The sequence below is a fragment of the Emys orbicularis genome, chromosome 17, assembly GCF_028017835.1.
Source record: "Emys orbicularis isolate rEmyOrb1 chromosome 17, rEmyOrb1.hap1, whole genome shotgun sequence".
NCBI lineage: Eukaryota > Metazoa > Chordata > Testudines > Emydidae > Emys > Emys orbicularis.
In genome coordinates, this window is record NC_088699.1 from 23,617,278 (window position 1) to 23,637,138 (window position 19,861).

The 19,861-nt window shown below is 57.9% G+C and overlaps 2 protein-coding genes across 3 annotated transcripts; one reads left to right on the forward strand and one right to left on the reverse strand.

Annotated features, from left to right (window-relative positions):
* Positions 1 to 4,347: 4,347 nt before the first annotated feature.
* LOC135890871 (fibrinogen-like protein 1-like protein) lies at positions 4,348 to 8,581 on the reverse strand. Of its 2 annotated transcripts, XM_065418335.1 has the most exons (4): positions 8,425 to 8,581; positions 6,867 to 7,010; positions 6,029 to 6,091; positions 4,348 to 5,087 (listed from the first exon to the last, which is right to left on the reverse strand). In XM_065418335.1, exons 1-4 carry the CDS (start codon positions 8,426 to 8,428, stop codon positions 4,459 to 4,461), a joined length of 840 nt encoding a protein of 279 aa, XP_065274407.1. In that variant the 5' UTR covers positions 8,429 to 8,581; the 3' UTR covers positions 4,348 to 4,458. The 2 variants fall into 2 exon arrangements, with proteins under 2 accessions (XP_065274407.1, XP_065274409.1); XM_065418337.1 differs by lacking the exon at positions 6,029 to 6,091.
* A 7,120-nt stretch (positions 8,582 to 15,701) lies between these two features.
* On the forward strand, positions 15,702 to 19,361 carry LOC135890950 (fibrinogen-like protein 1-like protein). Its single transcript, XM_065418429.1, has 3 exons — positions 15,702 to 15,743; positions 17,217 to 17,325; positions 18,682 to 19,361. The coding sequence occupies exons 1-3, from the start codon at positions 15,702 to 15,704 to the stop codon at positions 19,359 to 19,361; spliced, it is 831 nt and encodes a 276-aa protein (XP_065274501.1).
* The last annotated feature ends 500 nt before the right edge of the window (positions 19,362 to 19,861 follow it).

The following is a 19,861-nucleotide window of genomic DNA, read 5'->3' on the forward strand; positions in this document are numbered from 1 at the left end:
GTAAGAGCTGCCCAGGGACCCCAAGTCACAGTGGGGAGGCCCGGACCCTCCACCTACGCAGGGCGGCATTCCCTGGGGGTGGGGATACAGACCGTGGCTGCTCTCAGGCTCCCTGGCCCCCCACCCCGGGCAGGTGGAGGGTCCGGGCTCCCCGCAACTGGCCCCAGCTCCCTGGGCAGCTCTTACCACAGCCTGGCAGGGGGCAGAGCCACACGGGAAGAGGACAAGCGGGGCCACAGTTCTGGAGCCAGTGGCACCCCCACTTCTGCACAGGTTCCGGCGCCCCGGGCACGGGCCCTGTGCATTAATCTCCCATTGGTTCTGCCACCCTTTACTCATACGGATAACAGCACTTCATCACCCCTGCACTCAACACTATCGTGAACTGTACCTAACAGCAGCCCAAACGGATCCCTTTGGCAAAACAGCTCCATCGGCTCATTACCTAGGCACAGTAGGCGTGTCTGTGCAAATACGGCCTGTTCCTGAACTCTCCCCCCAGCTCACGGCTAGATGTTAGGGGAGAGCTCACTCACCCCCTGCTCATGTTGCCGACAAGGGGCTTTAATAACATCTAAAGACTGTTAAGCCAGGGATTTCCCGTTCCAAAAAGACCCTTTAAGCCAAAATAAGGAAAAATGACCTGGAGCGGGGCAGTAACCCTGCTCCTAGGAGAAGAGGTTAAAGGCAGTTGAGGTAGGCTGCTTGAAGAGGCAGCCACAGCTTTGGCCCTGCTATAAGGGCTAAGGGAGGAGCTGGGTCAGTCTCACTCCAGCTGGGAGCGGGAAGGGCCTAGCTGCCTGGGAGCACAGGGTACCTGAAGCAGAGCAGTGCTGGGGATGGGCAAGAGGAGCTGGGGAGCTCCAGCTTGGCAATTCCCCAGGCTGAGGCCTTGTTAAGGCCCAGTGTGGTACTGGGGCTGCAGAGGTGCAGCCTGGGGCTAGGCAGAAGCAGCTGATCCAACCCCCTTGCCAGTGATGAGTGGCCATGACAGACTGCAGTCTGCCCCAGAGAAAGGGGGCTAGATGACGACTGGCAGTAGACACTGAGGCAAGGTGGGCATAGGGGGAGGGGGTTCCCCATGGAAGGGAGACCCAGAGTTTGGGGGCACTGCTTTGGGACAGCACCCCAAGGTAAGGGGCACTGGGGTCTGTGAGGGACATGGGGGCCTGAAGCAGGAGAGACACCGGCCAGCAGGAGGCGCTCCTAGTGCTGGAATTGAGCTAATTCCTGGATGACCAGCAGGAGGCGCCGCGCCAGTGAGTCAGCAATCTGCTACATGGCCAAATAAACTAGTTAATTTGAAGCAGTCAAACAAGAGTTCTGTGATTAAACCCCTCAGCCCCTTAGAAAGGCACAGCAGGGGCGGGAGCCTGGAGGGACGAGGGGAGGGGAGTGCACGGAAGGAGGGGTCGTGTGGGCATCAATGCAGAACAGTCCAGTTGACGGCCCCTCAATGCACTTTCTGCACAGAACTACTGCAGCTTCCCAAGCCCCAAACTGCACAAAGTCTGGAAACGGACAATTCAGGGATTCAGCCAGTTCCCCCCAGTCATATCACCGGGGTCACTCCACAGGCTTGGCCTGGCTGCTCTGCCTTAGCTCTGCCCCGGCCAGGCTGCCCTTTGCTCTGCGAGCAGCCCTGCACACGGGGTGGGATGCACGGTTGGACAAGGGACGTTTTTAAGAAGCTCTGCAGTGCAGGTTGCAGAGCAATGGGAGTTGAGGCAAGGTGCCGTTCTACATCTGGAAACTAGCTGGACGTGTTGTCAGTTTCAGGGGACAAAGTTGAGTGGCCAGTGTCAGACTGTTGCAGTGGAAGGTTCTAGACCAGTGGGGCAGTGCTGGGTTCCTTTCATTGTCCGTCTCCAGACTTCCTGACGTTCGGTGTCCAAAGGCCTCATTGTTTTGTCCAGAAAATGTAGTAATTGCTTTGGACGGTAGATGGCCCCACTGACACACATTCAGCATTAACTCTTCTTACGGGTTGTGGGAAGGGATTGCTGAACAGTTTGCATTCCCTTCTCTAGAGAACAAACAAAGCAATTCCCAGCCCGGAGCAGAGCAGATCCATTCTCCTGTGTTTCTCTCTTGTGCTGTGTGTACATGAGCAAACGGCCTGTTCATCTCTCATGCTGCCCCCTCTCCTGCAGTATTTGCCATTTCAACCAAGTTGACTTTTTCCCACAGAAAATTTTGCTTTCCCTGAGACCACATTTCTGATGGAAAAAGTTTTGCCCAGCTGGAGCAATTTCCTTGTGTGATGGTGCCCCCCATAATGCTTTATGGAATGTGCTTATGAATGTATATATGACATAACTAGAATATGTTTTATGCTACATATGCCATGTAACATATCTCTGTAAAGCTTATGATCTACTGAATCTATTAATCCTATTTGTATGCATGTATCATTTTTGTACTTGAAGTTAGGAATATTGGCTGTATACTTGCTTGATTTTAACTAGCCTAGTAAAGCATTTGGTCAGCTTCCTGAGAAAAGTGCAAATTAGGTGCCCAATCAAAAACCACTTCAGCCAACAATGAACTTGAAGATGCCAATCCACATCTGTGCCTTCCCAGGAATGTAGCTTGGCTGGTAAAAACTGACTCATGCATGGACATGTGGCTTGCTCATGTGACTCCAGAACTCCATCTTGGAGCTGGACTTTGCATTGGAGAGAGGAGGGGGTCTCTACCCACAGGAGAAAGTCTATTTAAACCCCTGGGAGACCCTCCATTTTGTCTTCAGCTGGCTAAAGGGATAGCCTCTCCACCCCCAAGAATACCTGAGAGAGACTGGAACAGCATCTCTGTGAGGTTGACTCCCGCTGTGGCCGGGGGTCGCTGCCTTTTGGAGCGCCGGACTAAGGAGGACGGGGAGGGCCTGGCTCCCGGCTCAGCCGGGGATTGGCTGAGGTGAACATGCTCGAGCTGCATGCCCCAGCCGCAGCCGCCCCAGCTCCGCTCCCTGCAGAAGGGTGACAAGACACCCTACCATGCCACCCTTCCTTCTGCGCTGCTGCTGACGGCAGCACTGCCTTCAGAGCTGGGTGCCCGGCCAGCAGCCGCCGCTCTCCGACTGCCCAGGCCTCCCCCCACACATGGATCCCACGGGCATGGACAGCCCCCTGACCATGGCGCCCCCTGGACCATTGCACCCTGGGCGGTTACCCACCCCCAAATCCAGCCCTGCTCATTGACTTTCAATGGGCTCTGTGATCCTAAGTAACTCATGACCTTTGGAAAATCCCTCCCCCCATTTTTGCTTGTTGCTATGTGACTGTCTGACTGCAGGCCAGCAAACAACAGCCCTTACAGGAGACAGCCCCTGGATCTGTGACCTCTTCACCCAAGCACATGGCCAGGCAAAGCTGGGGGCAGAGCCCTGATTCTCAGGCTGAGGAGCGGCTCCGCCTGCTGTGGGAGTGGAATACACCCCATGTCTGCCCCACAGGCTCTCTCTGGGTATTGTATCAACAGCAGGTAGCCCATAGTTTCTTCTCCCAGCATCCCAGTCTCTCCTGCCCGAAACGTGAGAAAGGACTGGTGGCCCAAAGAGTTAATTTTGGTGCAGTTGGCAGCAACGGGCCCATCCCAACAACCCTACACTAGGGCCTGATCCAACGCCCACTGAAGTCAATGGAAGATTGTCTGTTATCAACTGGCTTTGGACTAGGACCTACTTGCACACGTGGACAGTAATTCAAGGTACTGATTAAAGGGCCCCTCAGGCCACTGCTGCAGCTACCCAGATATCGTCAGCCGTGCAGGCCTGGCTTTCAAATCCTGCTAGGCCATTGCCGAAAATTCCCTCACAGCAACCTGCAGACCCCTAAGACTGTGGGGCAACGAACCCAGCCAGGTCTGCCAGCCCAACTCCCCCAAGGCAGGAAGGCTGAGAATACTGGGAATGGATCTACGCAGTACGGTGCCCACGAGAGCACAGCAGAGAGTAAGTGGCACGCAACAGAAAGCTACCAACTGGGGCCACCACTTTTTAAAATGCCTTTTTACTGTGAAGCTTTAATCCCTGCTAATGAGCAGTAGAGCGGGTGTTTATAAAAACCCTTCTGTGTTTTTGGATTTCCCCACCCCTGTGACCTCTGGAACTGCGCATGAGTCTGAGAGCAAAAGACACGGAAAAGTCACTACGGATCAGAGGCATTTACTCTCCCCGGAGCTTCTACATCTGGATACTGCAGGTTTTGCAAATGATTCTTCTGATTACGAATATAACTAAATCAAGTCAACGCAAAGCACAAGTGCCCAGCAGAGATTAGCTCAGAAAGTGCACGCAAGAAAAGAAAAGAGAAAGTTGCCCCATTTTGGATAAACATGATATTTCCCCCTCCGAGTTGGGTGTGAGGTTTGGCCAGGACACACACTGACCCTTTTCCCTCCCTTCGTGGAGCAGGGGTTGGCCTCACTGCAGACAGGAGGGTGGGGAAGGGGTGACTAACAGTAAGACGCTGGTTTGATGAGGATGGCGGAGGCTTGGCAGTTCCCACTACAGAAACTACCCCAAGTGATGCTCCCTTTGACGTTCAGTCGAACAGAATGACAAGCCGAGTACCACCAGCCCCCACCAGAGCTAGACGCACAGTTCCCACTGGAAGTGTCCTGATCCAGGTCTTTAGCAGAGAACTTCATGTTGTCATGCACGGTGGTAGGATTGTTTGAAGTCATGGCGTCCCCTGCAGTCCCAGTGTAAGAGCCCAGCCTCAGCCTGTAGCCTTTGGACTCGTCTTCCAGACCGAAGAGGTTGTAGTCTGCGTATTTCATGGTGCCGGATGAATCGTGGATGACAAACCTGACCTGGTAGACCTTCTGCTTGGCGATCCGATAGATGTACTCCGTCCCCAGCCAGTAGTCATCCTGCACGTTGCCAAAGCCGTACTTGTAGGTGCTCCAGGATTCAGCCCAGGTGATCTGTGTGTCGTGCCGGTTCCGCTGGAGGACCGTCCAGCCCTCGCTGGTGCTGTTCAAGTCACAGTAAACGACAATCTGGTGGAGTCCTGTGGGCTGGATGACGAAGACGCCGCTGACCCTGTTCCAGGTTATCTCGCTGCAGTCCTTGGGCCAGACTGTGCACAAGAGAGAGATCGCTTTCACTAACTCCCGTGGAACAGAACCCTGCTCAGCTCTTCCCACCCTGGGTCAGTGAGAAAGGGCCCCTCCGGTGTGCCACAGAAAGCAGTGTCTGCACTGACACCCCGCATGCTTTGCCAGCCCATTGTCAAAGAGGCTTCAACAATGGATGCAGACACTGAGCCCGAACCTGCTGGCACAGCCCTGGCGTTAGGTTCTGCCACCCACTCCTGGGCAGTTTATTCTCTAACTAGCTACTTTGCACATGCACACGTAGGTTTCCCAGAAGACAAACAGGCCCCCGTTCATACTCTGCAGGGGTTTTGGGGGAGGTGTTTAACACGGCAGACACGATGCGTGGGACACTGCAAGCTAACAGCACCGTGTGTCCTGTGGGGGTGACTGTATCTTACAGCAGCGGGTTCTGTACCCCCTCAGCTCTCAGCAAACTGCTGTGCCAAGGGCTCTCCAACAGGGCCTGTGTGCTGAGGCCACCGACACCAGCTGCCAGGGAAAGAAGGAGTCTGTGGAGTCAAAGGATCTTGCCACTCATCCCAAATTTTGGCTGCAAACTCCCCACACCTGCAGTAGTGAGGGTCACGGCCCAGTGGGTCACAGCCCTGGGTCCTGGATCCCCCAGAGTGTCAGTGGTGCCACTTTTCCTGCAGAAAGATCATGATCCAAAGCTTCTCCTCTGCAGGACACGTTACAGCCTGTGTGTATCAAGCCCCTTCCCTCACACCCTCCCACACTCTGCCATCAGAGTTTCTGCTCCCAGGGGCCTGTATAATCCCTGGGGATTCCCCTATGGCCCGGTCAGACAGTGCATCCCAATGCCTTGTTATGCCCTGCAGGTAGAAGCTGTGTGAATAACTCTTGTTGTTCTTGCATCTCATTTCTGCAGGGCGTGGATAGGTGAAGCGTGGGATACTCTTACCGTGGGCCTCTGGTAACTCCGGGTCACTGTCTCGGCTGTGCCGCAGGCTCCCTTTCCCCTGATCTGTAGGGACAGGAATTGGGAGATCCGCGTGATAGGAGGGGTTTTCAGAGACTGTCTCCCAAGCACCAGCTCCACAGCAGAGTGTTAGCAGTGCATTCGCCTCCCCTTCTCCATGTCCCTGAAACCCTCATCTAGGACAAACCGTTCTTCTGCCCACACTTCTGCAAACCCCCCTCACTGCTCTACCTGGCTTCTGTCTGCTCCCCTCCAGTCTGGCCCAAATGCAGCCACCAATCTCACCGCCCGCTCCCTTGGCTCTGCCCACACCACCTTGTGCCTTCCAGTCCCTTCCCTGGCTCTGCAGCTCCTCCTGCAGCAGCTTCCAGCCCCCGCGCCTCCCCTCAAGCTCTGCACAGCCCTGCCCTGCCTAGCTCAAGCTCTGAGTTAATTCTGCACCAGTCGCCCTGCTGCCTGAACACCCCCTTCTCATCCCGTCTGCCCCGCCTGGCTCAGGCCTGCGCTGCACCAGTTCACTCCTCCACGCTCCCTCTGCTGCCCAAGGCAACCAGCACCTCCTGGCTTTGTCCCATGCTGCTCCCTGCACTGCAATGGGCCGGCCCCTGTGCCCCCCGAACCTCCCTCCCTCCCCTCCTTCAAACCGCCAAAGAGCTCAGCGTGGTTTGAACAGAGAGCTACGGTTGGATTGTAATTTCTCCCAGTGGCTTCAGGCCTCCATAATCCCCAGGCAGCCAGTGAGTGACGTTCTGGGGCCCCAGGGCTGGCAGGGACCCCTAGGGCCAGGGGGGAGGGCTATAGAAACAGACACATGACACACCTGCCTTCAGGTGCTTTGGGTGGATGTTCCTGATTGCATGGGTGGGTCCCTTTAAGATGTTCAGGTTGTGTATTTCCAGGGTGAGAACTGGGGCTGACAGGGCCAGCAGGCCGGTGAGGAGCAGGAGATGAGGGCACCGGGCAGCTGCAAAAGGGAAGAGCCGGTGAGAAGCTGGGAACACAAACCCGCCCTTCAGGAGCCGCGACTCCCAGTTCCCTCTGCCCGGGAACAGCACAACCGAGAGCTGGGACTGCTGGAACCTCCCGCCTCGCCCAGCACAGACCGGCACTGCCGCCCTCGCCCGTCAGTCTGGCTGGGCAGCCGGCCACTGGCCAGGCATGCACGGGGCAGAGAGGAGACGCTAGGAACCGGCCCCGTTGGGACAGAGATTCCCGGGGGGGTGGGGGTGCTGTGGAGTTTGGGATTCGCCCTGGAGAAATGTTCCCGCCCCACAGAGACACCCCTGTGCCATGGAAATAACCGGGCAGGGGAGGGCGGGAGAGTGGGAGAGAAAGGGAAAATGGAGATTGGGGCTGGGGGGGCACTGAGAGCCCTGGGGAGGCCTGAAGGGTGGGTAATGAGAGCCCCAGGGATGGGGGGGTGGGGGGGATGGTCACAGAGCCGCAGGGAGGGGAACCCTGAGGTGTGGGAGCTGGGTGGGTACTGGGAGTTCCTCCTGAAGGGACGGGGGTTGGCCAAGGTCACTCAGCCCTGGGGTGTGGGAGGGGGACTGGCTGAGGGCACTCAGAGCCCCAGGAGGTGGAGGGGGGGCTGGTCAGGGACACTCAGAGCCCTGGGGGAGGGGGGCTGGCCACGGGCTCTCGGAGCCTTTTGGGGCTGTCCGGGGGGGCACTCACAGCCCCAGGAGGTGGGTGGGGGAGGGGCACACAGGATTTCAGGAATTCCCTGGCAGTGAAGAGCTGCTGGCGGCAGGGAGGAGCCAGCCGTGACAATCTCCAGTTGGGATCCCTGGCTGGGCTAGTGGCTATGGGGGCCCGTGGCCAAGCTGCAGCGGAAGGTGACCTGAAGGAAATGCCTCGGCCTTGGCCTCCGGCTAGGAAGGGCCTGGGCCAGACAATGGCCCACCGCGCAGTGTCCCAGCTCCCTGCCCCACACCTGCAGGGCACGGCCCCTCCTCTGTAGGGAGGTTGGCATGTACCTTAGTGCTGCTTCCTCCATCCCCAAAGGCCTCTCCCAGCCAGTCTCTGGCAACCCCTGCCATTCAGTACACACATTACCCTGCTGTGCCATACCGGGGGGGGGGGGGGAACCCCTCTGGGGTGGGGGGGGGCTGTCACACAGCTGGGGAGTGTAACCCGGCTGGGCAGGGGTGACTGTCTCCCTGGAGCTGGGGTCTCAGCCCGAGTGTCTCTCTGCCCTTCCCCCCCAGTCGCCCCCGGGCGAGGTGGGAGCGCCCCACGTTGAGTTCCAGCCCCACATTCGCACCCACAAGTGCTGGTGGGTTCCAATCCCAGCTGAACACGCCCACCCGGCCCTAGTGCGGAGCAGAAGGGCCCAGCGCTGCCCCCCAGACCCTCTGGTCCGAGCCCGCTCTTACCCATCACCGCAGCACGTCTGGCCCAGGCTGAACGCTGCTGCTCTGTGCAGAGAGGCTGGCACTTCTAGCTCCTGCCGTACGAGGGGCAGGTGCTGCTACCGACTGCTCCCCCTAACCCCCGCCCTGCTGCGCTCTGGGGATGCTGCCCTGCTGTGGAGCTGTCAGGTGTCTTGAACTGGAATTTGTTTGGAGAGAAACTGCTAAGGAGCCTTATCAGCCCTGAGCAGAGAGTACCTGGGAGCCTGCCTGGCTCGGGCGGGTCTGGTACAGCCTCCCCCCAGATAAGGCTCTTCCCTGGACCTGCCACCCATTGGAATCTGGAATAATTCCCTCCGAGGTAACACCCGGGGCAGCCAGGGCAGGGCAGGGCATGGCCTGCTCCCCTGGAGCGTTAGGGCTTTCAGGAGTCAGAGGTGTCAGAGGAGCAGGTTGTGGTTGTACGTTAAAGCAGCGAAGAAAGTTGGGGGGGCAGAGGAATTGGGTGCTGTGGCCCCCCATGCCTGGGGCCTATTGGAAAGGCAGCTGTCACACTGTCCCGTTTATCCAGGGAGTGCCCACTACACCCATCTCATGCAGTCCTCGGCAGGGGAGGGGGAGCATGTTCCCAGCTGAACGGTGTTTGTCCAGGACTCACCGACCCCTATTCCAGGATGGGGGAGTGAGCTGGGAGAGAGGTCACTATGTAGCCTGCAATTATCAGTGGCTTCTGGATTCCTCTGGGAAAGGGTTAACCAGGGGCTTAGTTTAGTCCACACTTGGCTTTCTCGGCAGTGCTGGACTCTGGTGGCCGGGAGGGGTCCAGCTCGCACCCTTTCACCTGGCAGGGAAAGTGCCCTAAAGGTTACGATGTTCTCACAGGCTGTCGTAGTTACTGGGACCTTGGCAGGGAGGATTGGTGGCTTGTGGGGTATCGGATACCTCCCCTCCTCCTAGAGCTGTGCAGTAACCAGAACATCCCCCCCCCCCCCACGAGGAGAGGGTTTCGGGGGCCCTGGGATCTTGGGAGCCAGGGCTTCTCTCGGCAGCCTGGAAGCCCAGGCCCCCCATCAGCCTGTCAAGCAGGTGGGCAGGCGGGCGAGCTGGCAGGGAGCCAAGCAGCTTTCCGTGCGAAACCTGCCTGCTTTCTGTCTGAAGGTTTGTCCAAATCGACGTGTTCCCACGAAACGTTTGGATTTTGACAAGCTGGCAATTTCTGATGGAAAAAACAGTTCCAATGGCAAATTCTGACCAGCGCCTCTCCTGACCGCACAGCTGCCCTGCATGTTTGCTGAGCGTGGAATCAGAATGGACTTGACACAGGTGGTTGTGCCCTGGGATGCCATCTCAGGCCAGCTCTCCCAGTGCTCCGGCGCTCACATTCTCCTAGTGGTGACGTCTGACCCTGGGGAGATGAAAGGCCTCTGCGAGTTGTTTCCAGCAGTGTGAGCTTTGGCTGCAGGCTTCTGTCCCCGGCCATGCCACGAAGGAATCTGTCTAGCCAGGCTGGGCGTCCTCCCTCATATGTGGTCAGAGGTCACACGGGCCCTTCCAGTGACCAGGTGGCAGCATCTGACCTGGGAAAACATAGACATCTGCCGTGTGCTCACCTCAGAGATTTCTTTCTTTCTGCAAACTGAAGAGGCCTCTCTCCTGTAGCTGCAGCAGAGGCTGCGAGGAGGCCAGCAGGCCCTGTGCGCCCCCCCCCCCCCCCCCGCAGACTGGGGGAGGCCCTGACCAGTAGCTCTAAAGGCCAGAAGACCCCACAGGACAGGTGGGGAATGGGACTGTGACGTTACGTTGCTGTTCCATGGTTCCTTTCTCCTCAGCTGAAGAAGAAACTGAGCCCTGAAGCAAGGCTGCAGACTGGCTTGTCCGTGCGGCTGACCCAGTATTCACCAGAGGGGGGAGAAGGAACAGTCATGCTGGTGGGCTCCTTCTTCTAAAAAGAAAAAAAATCAGAGCATGTTTTTACATCTGGCTTTTGACTCCCCGGCCAATGGGTGTGATCATTCCAGGTAGAAAAGTCAGCCTGTAATGCCCGGCTCCGGCTGGCTGCTCCGATGGAGACTCCACTTCCCCTCTCCTCCCCGTAAGGCAGGGGAACTGCCAGCCACTGCCTGTTACTGTCTGCACCCAGCAGCAACACTCCTCTGCCTCCCGCTGCCCTCTCCTCTGCTGTGGTCCCCCGTCCCCTGCTCTGGGACTCTCTCTGCCATAGGGTCAGACACGCGGGGAAAGCAGGGCAGGACTGTGCCCTCAGCCCCGGGGCTCTCGCACAGAGCTCTGCCTGCAGGCCCAGCCCTGAACATCACGGCGTCAGAGGAGCTTCTCCCACTATCACGGCAGCTCCTCCTGTCAGTGCCCAAATGTAAGTGGGGGAATGGTACCACTATTGTGGGGAACTTTCCTGGCTTCTGCACTACCCCGGTGAAGTGGGCTAGCGAAAGGATCTGAGTCCTCGCTCCCACTCCCTTTACCCAGAGGCCTCCCTGCCCTTGAGGACTCCCCTTCCACTCTCCTGTCTGGCAGAGTCCTCGTAACCCCAACAAGGCTGGGCCCAGGATTCCTGGGGGGCTCGACCCCCAACCCTGCTGTGGTCACCTAGAACAGGGGCTAGGGTGTCCCCACTCCGGGGTACCCTCTCTGCACTGGGCACCTCCCTGACCCACTGATTATTCCATACAATTTAAAGCAAATACAAGTTGTTTAATTAACAATTAATCTAAAGAAAAGAATAAGGAAAAATGGGAAACACATCACCCCGCTCTGTGGCCGGGAACATCACAAACAGTGTCTCTGGACATCAGGGCACTTCGCAGTCTGTTCCTTGTAGGTCCCAGGCTCCTTCTCAGGCCCTGGCTGAACTGCAGGGATGCTGCGAGTTGGACACTGCTCTGGTGGTGGCCACACACCTCCGGGCTTTGAGTGGTGGGACCCTTCTTCCCAGCGTCAGCCCCCCGTCAGGTTACGGTCCCCCTCCCGGTCTGGCCTGCAAGGGCCCTTGTCTGGGGGTGTCTTTCTGTGCTGGGCCCTTTGCCCAAGGTCCCCCCTTGGCTGGCCCCACTTGCTCACCACACCCGGCTCTGTGGCTGCGGCTCTGCTCCCAGCCCAGGATCTGCTCTCCCTGGGCCGCGTCTCTGGCTCTGTGGCTGCGGCTCTGGCCCCTCGGGATCTGGCACAACTCTGCTCCCCAGCTCAGCTCGGGCCCCTGCTCTCTCCTTAGCTCGGCCCCACTCTGTCTGACTCAGGCCATTCCAGTTCACGGCCTCCTGACTCCCTGATTAGCCTGCCCGCCCTGTCAATCAGGCTGATCTGGAGCATTGGCCTCTCCCCATTGGTCCTGGGGACTGTCAGTCTCAGGCTCCTGATTTCCCATCGACCCCTCCCCTTTTAGTGCTGGGAGCTAGCCAACCAAAACACCCCCCCCCGAATGTTAGTAAGGGGGCAACAGTCCCTTACACAAAGCCCGGGACTCGCACTCAGCCCCTGAGAGTTGGGAACATTGCAGCACGGCCCAGCCCCGGCTGCTGGGAAGGGACGGCCACCCCACCTCCCTGGCTGGGAGAGCTGCCATGATCCCCCCCATCTGCCAGCCCCAGCACTGTCCTCTGCGCACAAACCCTAGCCTCTCCCCTGCCCCCCACATCTCCCTTAGCCTCCCTCCTGTCCCCATCCCCCTGTACCCCCCTCAGCCTCCCTCGGCTCCCCACACCCTTGCCCCCTCAACCTTCCCCCACATGCCCCTGCACCTCCCTCAGCCGCTCTCATGGCCCACATGATCACCTCCAACCCCCTCAGACTCCCCTCTGCCCCATCCCCCTGCCCCCCACACTCCCTGGCCCCCTCAGCCTTCTCCCTGCCCCCCACACCCGCTGCCCCTGTCAGCCTTCCCCCTGCACACTCTGTCTCCCTCATGCCCATATCCCTCTGTCCCCCTCAGCCTGCCCCCTATCCCTGCCCCCACATCCCCCTGCAACCCGCTCAGCCTTCCCCCCACATCCCCTCACAGTCCCCATGCGCTGTCCAGGCCCTGAACCATGGCCTCAGCCAGTCTGCCTGTGGGCTCGGCTTCAGCCTCCTCGAGCCCAGCGGGAGGTGGCAGCCAGCGTCAGGAGGGCAGCCTGCCTGCCACATGCAGACAGAGCATGGGGACGTGGCGGCCCTCGCGCAGGCCTCAGCCCCGCCGGCAGCAGTGGGAGATGGCGCCATTTTGATGAAGGGACAATTGGCGAGTTGGCGCCTTTGGCCACGTTTCCATGGGACAGGTGAGAAGCCCCCACAATCCCGAGTCACGATCAGAGCGCGAGGGCGGCCGCGCTGCTGTCCCTGTTGTGCATGGGGTCGGCCCAGCACGCCCAGCTGATGGGGGTGATACGTAGCCAGAATCAGCCAGAATCCATTGGAAGCTGCTTTACCTGTTTGTTGGGGCAGCCAGACTTAATGGGCCCGGCTGCAGCTGGCATTCAGGGTGTGCGGGCTGGGGGGAGGAGGCAGCGTGAATTGCATGTGGGAGATTCATTCGTTGTTTGTGTGACAGCACAAACTCCTCCTTATCCCAAAACCTGGTCCCCAAATGATCAGACTGGAGCACATCACACTAAGCAAACTGGTGCCACGTGCAACAAAATAAAGGTGTCCCATCTTGTGTCCTTTGTTGCACATTTCGATGGCGTGTGCCAGGTGCTGGCAGGTTGCAGGGTCGAGAAGCGTGCATGCAGGTGAACCGCCTGGGTGCTCTTTTCCAGAACTATGCGGAGGTGGAGCTGTTCCCTCTAATGCACCAGTTCCTGCCCCCTGTATCCCAGCCAGAGAGCTGGGACACAGAGAGCAGCTGCCTTGACAGTCGCTGAATGAATCAAGTTTGATCCTCTTCCCTGTGGAACAGATGCAGCAGCAGCACAGTCTCGCTCCAGCCCATCCCACTCAGGTATCTCCTCACCCGGCCGTGACCTGTAGGGACAATCGGAGGGGGGGGGGTTCAGTCTCTGTAACCCCACGTGCTAAGCAGGGGTTAGTGATACCAAATGGAATTGAAAGTCCGAGGGGGGTGGGGAGAGGGGTTCCCACCGGGTGTGTGGGTCTGGTGAACGTTGGGTCTGCCCAGTGCTTAAAGACAGAGCTGACTGGACTCAGCTGGAAGACCTGGTTTCTTCTCAGTGATCCCTAGAGCTGAAAACACTGTGAAGCCGGTTTGCGTGGGCACCGTAGAGCCGGTGCTGTGGTGAAAGACAGTACAGGGGGGAGCAGCAGCGAGGTTCCCCCTAGCCAGGGAAGTCACTAAGAGCTGGACTCACTCCGGGCTGGAGGCCCCTCAGAGCATGGCATCGCAGCTCCAGGCAGAGACGGCAGCATGGAGCAGCAGCGGTGCTGAGCAGAGGCAGAGGCATCCCTGGCCCACCCCTTCTCTCCCTGGGGCAGGAGGCGAAACCCCCCCCTGAACTCTCAAACTCTGCTGAGCTGGGCCCGTAAACCGGGCGAGGGGATAGCAGAGGGAAAATGGGAGGGGTGTGCCAAAGGGACATTCGTCCATTGGACTCTCTCACCCCAAGGTGGGAAACTGAGGCAAGGGGCTGCTGCCCAATGGATTGTAGGGCGGGCGTTTCACTCACAGTTCACATACTGCTGAGTCACTCTTGTGGTGGTTTCCCCAGTTCATGCTGCGTTTCTTTCTCCTCTAAATAAAAGTTCTCGTGTGTTAGACTCAGACTCAGTGCTCGCGACGGGGGAACAGCTGCCTGTTAGGAGCGTGCTGGTCAGTTTCCCAGATTTCTGGGAGGGGCGCTCCAGCTGGTTCTGGTTTGCAATGCTAAGAGGAACTCTAGATCCTGACTCCAGTCCTTGTCACTGCCAATACCACCTGGCACAAGCGCTACACCCCCATCACGTTCTGCACAACCCCCGTTCCTGCCATCTCCTCTGGCTTGATCCTCTCCATTTAGTGCGTCCTTCGTCCGGAAGGCCGATGATACGGTAATGCTGCAGAGTCCCACTGATAAATTAAATCCCTGGCTCACACCTGCCCGGCTTCAGAAACGTTGGCGTTCTCGGGGAGGAGGGAGGGAGCCCAAGAAATCTGGTATCTGCGGTAAATAAAGGATGGGCAGACGTTCCAGAGGGGGCTCCCTCCCTGCCCACACGCCAGGCTTGAGGCCAGCAGTTGAAAAAGCAAGATAAGCTGGGTGTGGAGTGGCGCTTTCCCCATAAAGGCATGGAGCCCCGGCTCTGGTTTCTGATGTGGAAGTGGGACGCTTCAGGTTGCTAACTCGTCCGCTCAGCTGCAGCTTCGGGATGGGTGAGTTTTATTGAGATGTAGGGCCAGAGCCTGGTGGTGGGCACCAGAGGCCCAGGCAGTGTGGGCACGTGGGGGAGGTGCAGTGGCAGGGCATGCTATGTGGCCTCTGTGGGTCACCATGTGCCCTGAGTGCCCGGGCACAGGAAGGAACGTGCCCAGACAGACGCAGTAACTACCGCATAGAGAGGGGCAGCCTGCACTCCTCTCAGTGCTGCCCCTCAGCCCGGGCAGGTGCACAAGGGGGAGGGGAGCCCTGGTGCGTCCTCTGCTTTCCCGACCCTGCCTGGCCGAGGCACAAGGGATGGGGGCGCAGTGAGGTACATGCTGCTTTTCCTTTGAAACGGAGCAGCATTTCCCCCAGCAAGTGCATGCTGCAGCATGAGCCTGGCTAGCTAGGAGTCTGGCAGTGCCTCCTGGTGGGTAAAGAGTGTCCCCGGGGCCATGGGGTACCAGGAGCCTGGCGGGGATCCCCTGCCCAGCGCTCTGCTGGACCCTAGGCAGGAATCCTCCCTGCCTGCCTCAGGTACCTTTGGGCATTGGGGCCAAAGTACTTTAGAACACAAAGGAACTAGCATAAGCCATGTTTTTAAAATGGGGAAACTGAGGTATGGTGCAGTGTAATGAGTTTTCCAAGGTCACAGGTCGAACTCAGGCCCTCTGTTCTTAGACTATTAGAGTGTGTGAACGGCTGCTAGCTGGCAGCGTCCCCGCTCCTCTGGGGCGTCAGGAGAAGGGGAGGCGTGTTTTCAAGGATGAGTGACTCCAGATTGTTATTTCACTTCAGTTCCAAACATTGTAGTTCTGGCTTGTCAGACTCACTGAAATCCTTCTCCTTTAAAGCTTTAACCCTTTGCCTGCCATGGGGTTACGCCTCTCTCCTCCCTCTCACAACGATACCTGAGATTGCTGGCAGCGTGTCACAGTTACTTGGGCTGTGACATTGTCTGAAGAATTTGGGTTCCAGCTCCAAAAAGAAGGTGTTTCCAACGAAATCTGTCTGTGGATCATGTCTGGGCAAAGTGTTTCCATTGGAACAGTGTTTTTCTGTGTGTCGTTTACACCGTGTTCTCTCTCTCTCTAATTCATTTGCATGTTTGGATCACGGTCACTTGTGGGGTTAGTTTGGTCACTTCTGGGGTTAGTTGTGGACTTTCTAACTTTGCAACACCACATGAATACAATGATGGCTGACAGAAAGCACGGTGCCAGACTCCAGTGCGGCTTTAGCCTGTTCTGGATTGACACACACACACACACCCTGCCCGCCCCGCCCCGCCCCACCCCACCCCACCCCACAGAAAGCTGCCATTTTGCAACTGTAATGGGCCGGCGGCAGCTATGATCAAACTTGGGACCTCTGGAGCTTAACACATGAGCCTCTGCTGTAGGGTTCTCAACCTATTTACCATTGGGGGCTGCATATGCAGTGCTCTGTGTTATGTGGGCTGTAGCTACACAATATCTAATACCAGGGCCATGATAGATATACCTGGGGGGGGCGGGGTGAATGAGCCGGTTTCTGTCCAAGAGTCTGGATTGCTCTGGGCTGCTGACCCGGCAAGGTCATTGTGAATCCCTGTGCTGAGTGCTGAAGGTGGCCTGGGAAAAGCATGTGTGGGGAGGGGGAGGGGTGTCTATGATAATCCCGGCTGAAATAAATGGCCATGCCCTTGCTAGGGCAGCGCTTACAGTGCACCCCTCAGGGACCCGGCTCCATTTTGAACTCTTTTTGGCCAGGACTGTGGCCCCTGGCGATTCTGCCCACTTTAAGCCTGGCCTGAGCTGGGCCCACAGAACAGCTGCAGTGTCAGCAGCGTGTCCCCCTCTGGGCTGCTGGGCTGCAGGGCAGGGGGCAGCATGCCTGGCGTGGGGCACACAGCAGCTCTGTGCCATGGGCACCTCTCACCTGGAGCTCATCTGAGGGGGGGCAGAGCCCTGCCGGAGGCTGCCCAGCTGCTGACTCTGTGTGGGTGAGTGGGCACTGCCCTCCGGCTGGTGGTAGTGACTGTGGACGGGGGGCAGTTGGGACAGAGGGGGTTGCTCCGAGCAGCACTCCCCTTGCAGCGGTGCAGCGCGGGGAGAGAGGAGGCAGCTCCTTCCCCACACAGGGAGCGCTCCAGCCGGCCCTGACCCGCCCGGGACCCGGGAGCCAGGCAATCAGAGTCGCCATCTTTGAAGGTTTTTAGCATGCAGCTGGGTCCCCGCTGTGTGCTAATCGGGCCGGCTGCAGAGACGGAGACAGTGGCTGGGCCGGGGGAGAGGTGAATGGTGGGCTTAACCCCTCTCCAGAGACTTGGGCCCACCCCCCCATGCTGAGCCCCTTTGAACATCCAGCCATGTCCTACGGTGCCTACCTGGGAGCTGAGCCCTCTGAAAACTCTGGCCTTAGCGTCTAAGGGTAACATTTTCAAGAGTGGCTAAGTCACTTAAGTGCCTAAATCCCAGTGACTTCTAGTGGGATTTAGGCACTTGTGAAACTCTCTCCTGGTCTCATGTCCAGCGGTTTCTGTCCCCTGCAGAGTTCCAGTCCAGCTCTCTTCTGCTTCTGTCTGCGCTGTCCATGATGGCGCTCCTTTGCGTAGCCCCCGTGCAGGGCAACGGGGCCCTGGCCCACAAGAAGGTCGAGAGGGGTGAGTAGAGAACCCGTCGGAGAGCTTCTATCATCTGCCATATCCGAGATCAGGGCATCGTGGGCCTGATTCTGCTCCTCTCCCCCATACCGGGGTCACCCCTATATCCACTGAATGCACCTTCCAGCCCCCCCGCCACCATTTGGAGGCCTCCAGCGCCTGGGAATGGGCCAGCCGGGGTGGGGGAGGTGCTGCTCGACTGGCTGTTTGCTTTACACAGCTTCGTTATCCCTTTCTCTGGTAACGGCTGCCAAGCCGCCGGCAGTGACTGAAGAGCGCTGGTACCAACCGCAGGGCAGCGTGTGGGAACCAGGCACCCCTCCCAAATTGGCTGGGAGTTCTACACTTAAATCTCACCAACTCCTATACTAAGCAAGCTCTAGCTGTCCTTTAGGACTAGCCCAGGCTAACAGCTGGGGATCTCTTGCTCATGCCTAGAAGCCTTGCCCCCAGAGTCCAGGCAGCAGGGAGAGCCAGTTCCTCCTTGTTAGGGGTTTTCATTCCCTTCTCCCCACACCTCCAGCGGCTCTGGGAGCTGCTCAGGGGCTTGCCCAGGCAGGCCAGGGGCTGAGCCAGCTCCAGAGGTGGCCCTGAGCCCCTGCCCCCTGCAGTGCTCAGCTCCTCCTCCTCGGCTCAGGAAGGAGGCTCAGCTATGGGGGAGGGGGCCAGAGCTGGTGGGGCACACAGGGGGATTGTCGGGGGGGTAGGGGAGCTGGGGGGCTCAGGCTCGAGGGAGGACCCTGGGGAGGGGAGGGGCAGTTTAACCACAGTGCTCTCATTCTACCAGGATAGTTCGGGACAATTTCCGCCCCAAAGACAAGCCCCTCGATAGGATGTCTGGACTTTTCAAAGGCGCCACAGGGAGTTGGGTGCCTAAATCCCACTGAATTCCAATCACAGTCGGGTGTCAAACTCCCTTAGGCTCTTTGAAAACTCCCATTTAAATTGTCACCGATGGGTTTCATAATTAACATTCGCTGAGATGGATCTGGCAGCGTCTCCCCCACCCTCCCCAAATGATTTCTTCAGCAGTACGGACTCAGGAAGGATACAGAGCCTTGGTTTACACTTGATTCATCTCTTCAAGGTTTCTTCAAAACCAGCAGAGCAAGAAACTATTCTTATTTTATTTTATTGGTCAAATGAAAGTGTAAGATCTGGAGCCGGATTCTGTGGCCAGGAATGGCTGGGGCGGATTCTGTGGCTGTAGTATTGTGAAATACACAGGACCTGCCTCTAAAAACCCAGCCTCCAGTTACCCCAGGCTGATTTGATCGAGCTAGCTAGCGCTCTCTCTCTCTCTCTCTCCCCCCCCCCCCCACCTGCCCCCTTAACCTGATGTTCGTGGCATTTCAGGGTTCCCCAAAGACTGCAGCAACATTCCCAGGGACAGCCCCAGCGGGGTCCATGTCATCCAGCCGGCAGGCTCTCCCCCTCGAGTGGTGTGGTGTGACATGGACACCGAAGGCAAAGGCTGGACCGTTGTCCAGAGAAATTCTTACAACACAGAGATCACCTGGAAGGAGTCCTGGAGCACCTACAAGTACGGCTTTGGGAACGTGCAGCAGGATTACTGGCTGGGCAACGAGTACCTGTCCCTGCTCACGCGGCAGAACACCTACAAGGTCCGCTTTGTCGTGGAGGACAAATCCAACAACACCCGCTACGCAGAGTACGACATCTTCAGTGTCGAGGATGAGCCCAGCGGGTACCCGCTGAGGCTGGGCAGGTACTCTGGGGACGGCGAGGACTATCTCACCACCTACCACTCCGGCCTGGGGGGCATACACGACAACATGAAGTTCAGCACAACTGACAAGGATCAGGACCAGACCAGTGGGAATTGCGCAAGTAGCTATGGAGGCTGGTGGTACGACAAGTGTCAGAACGTCCTGCTCAATGGGAAAGGCTACATCTACTGGGCAGGATTCTGTAAGAGTGGGGAGTGCAAGTCTTCCCTCATCCTGGTTAAGCCAACAGACGTGTGCTGGGTCCGGCAGGAGGAGCCCATCCTCCTTGGGAGCCGGCGCCGCTGAGAAGGGGAGACAATATTAGATCAGACACGGAGCGCCATCCCCCACATAATCAGTGCAGTCCCTGCAATGCCTCCACTCTGCTCACCCCCTTCCCTGTTGGCTTCTGCACGGTAAATCCCCTGGAATAAACGCTGAGAGCTGACCCCGCCGGTGCGTTCGAATGGCACGAAGAGTGTGATTGGTGTGTATAACTGGACCCCCACTTCCACTCTGCCTCGCTGGAAGCCATGTCACTCACTACGACTTTAGACCCACATTTACCTCTGCTTCTCCCAGCCCTGCCACTGCCCCTTGGCATTAGTGATCAATGAATCATGACACTGGATTTCTAGCAACTGTTATTGAGCATTTAAATGGGAGATGACTCAAAGCCAGGACTTTACATCTGAATCCTGCATGTATTAGCAGTGGTGAGTTTGAGTTCAAAAACCTGGCCTCTGTGTTTTTAATAAATATGGTTATTACGTGAGAAAACATTGCAACAGTAATTAGTTGCTGAT

Excerpts from the sequence above, each read along its gene's own strand:
- LOC135890871 (XM_065418335.1), bottom strand. Across the intron at positions 6,092-6,866 it reads CCCAAAGCACCTGAAGGCAG|ATCAGGGGAAAGGGAGCCTG; the intron begins GTGTGTCATGTG and ends CTGTCCCTACAG. Across the intron at positions 5,088-6,028 it reads GGAGTTACCAGAGGCCCACG|TCTGGCCCAAGGACTGCAGC; the intron begins GTAAGAGTATCC and ends TCTTGTGCACAG.
- LOC135890950 (XM_065418429.1), top strand. The coding sequence starts at position 15,702 with ATGTCTGGGCAAAGTGTTTCCATTGGAACAGTGTTTTTCTGT. Across the intron at positions 15,744-17,216 it reads TTGGAACAGTGTTTTTCTGT|TTCCAGTCCAGCTCTCTTCT; the intron begins GTGTCGTTTACA and ends TCCCCTGCAGAG. Across the intron at positions 17,326-18,681 it reads CCACAAGAAGGTCGAGAGGG|GGTTCCCCAAAGACTGCAGC; the intron begins GTGAGTAGAGAA and ends GTGGCATTTCAG.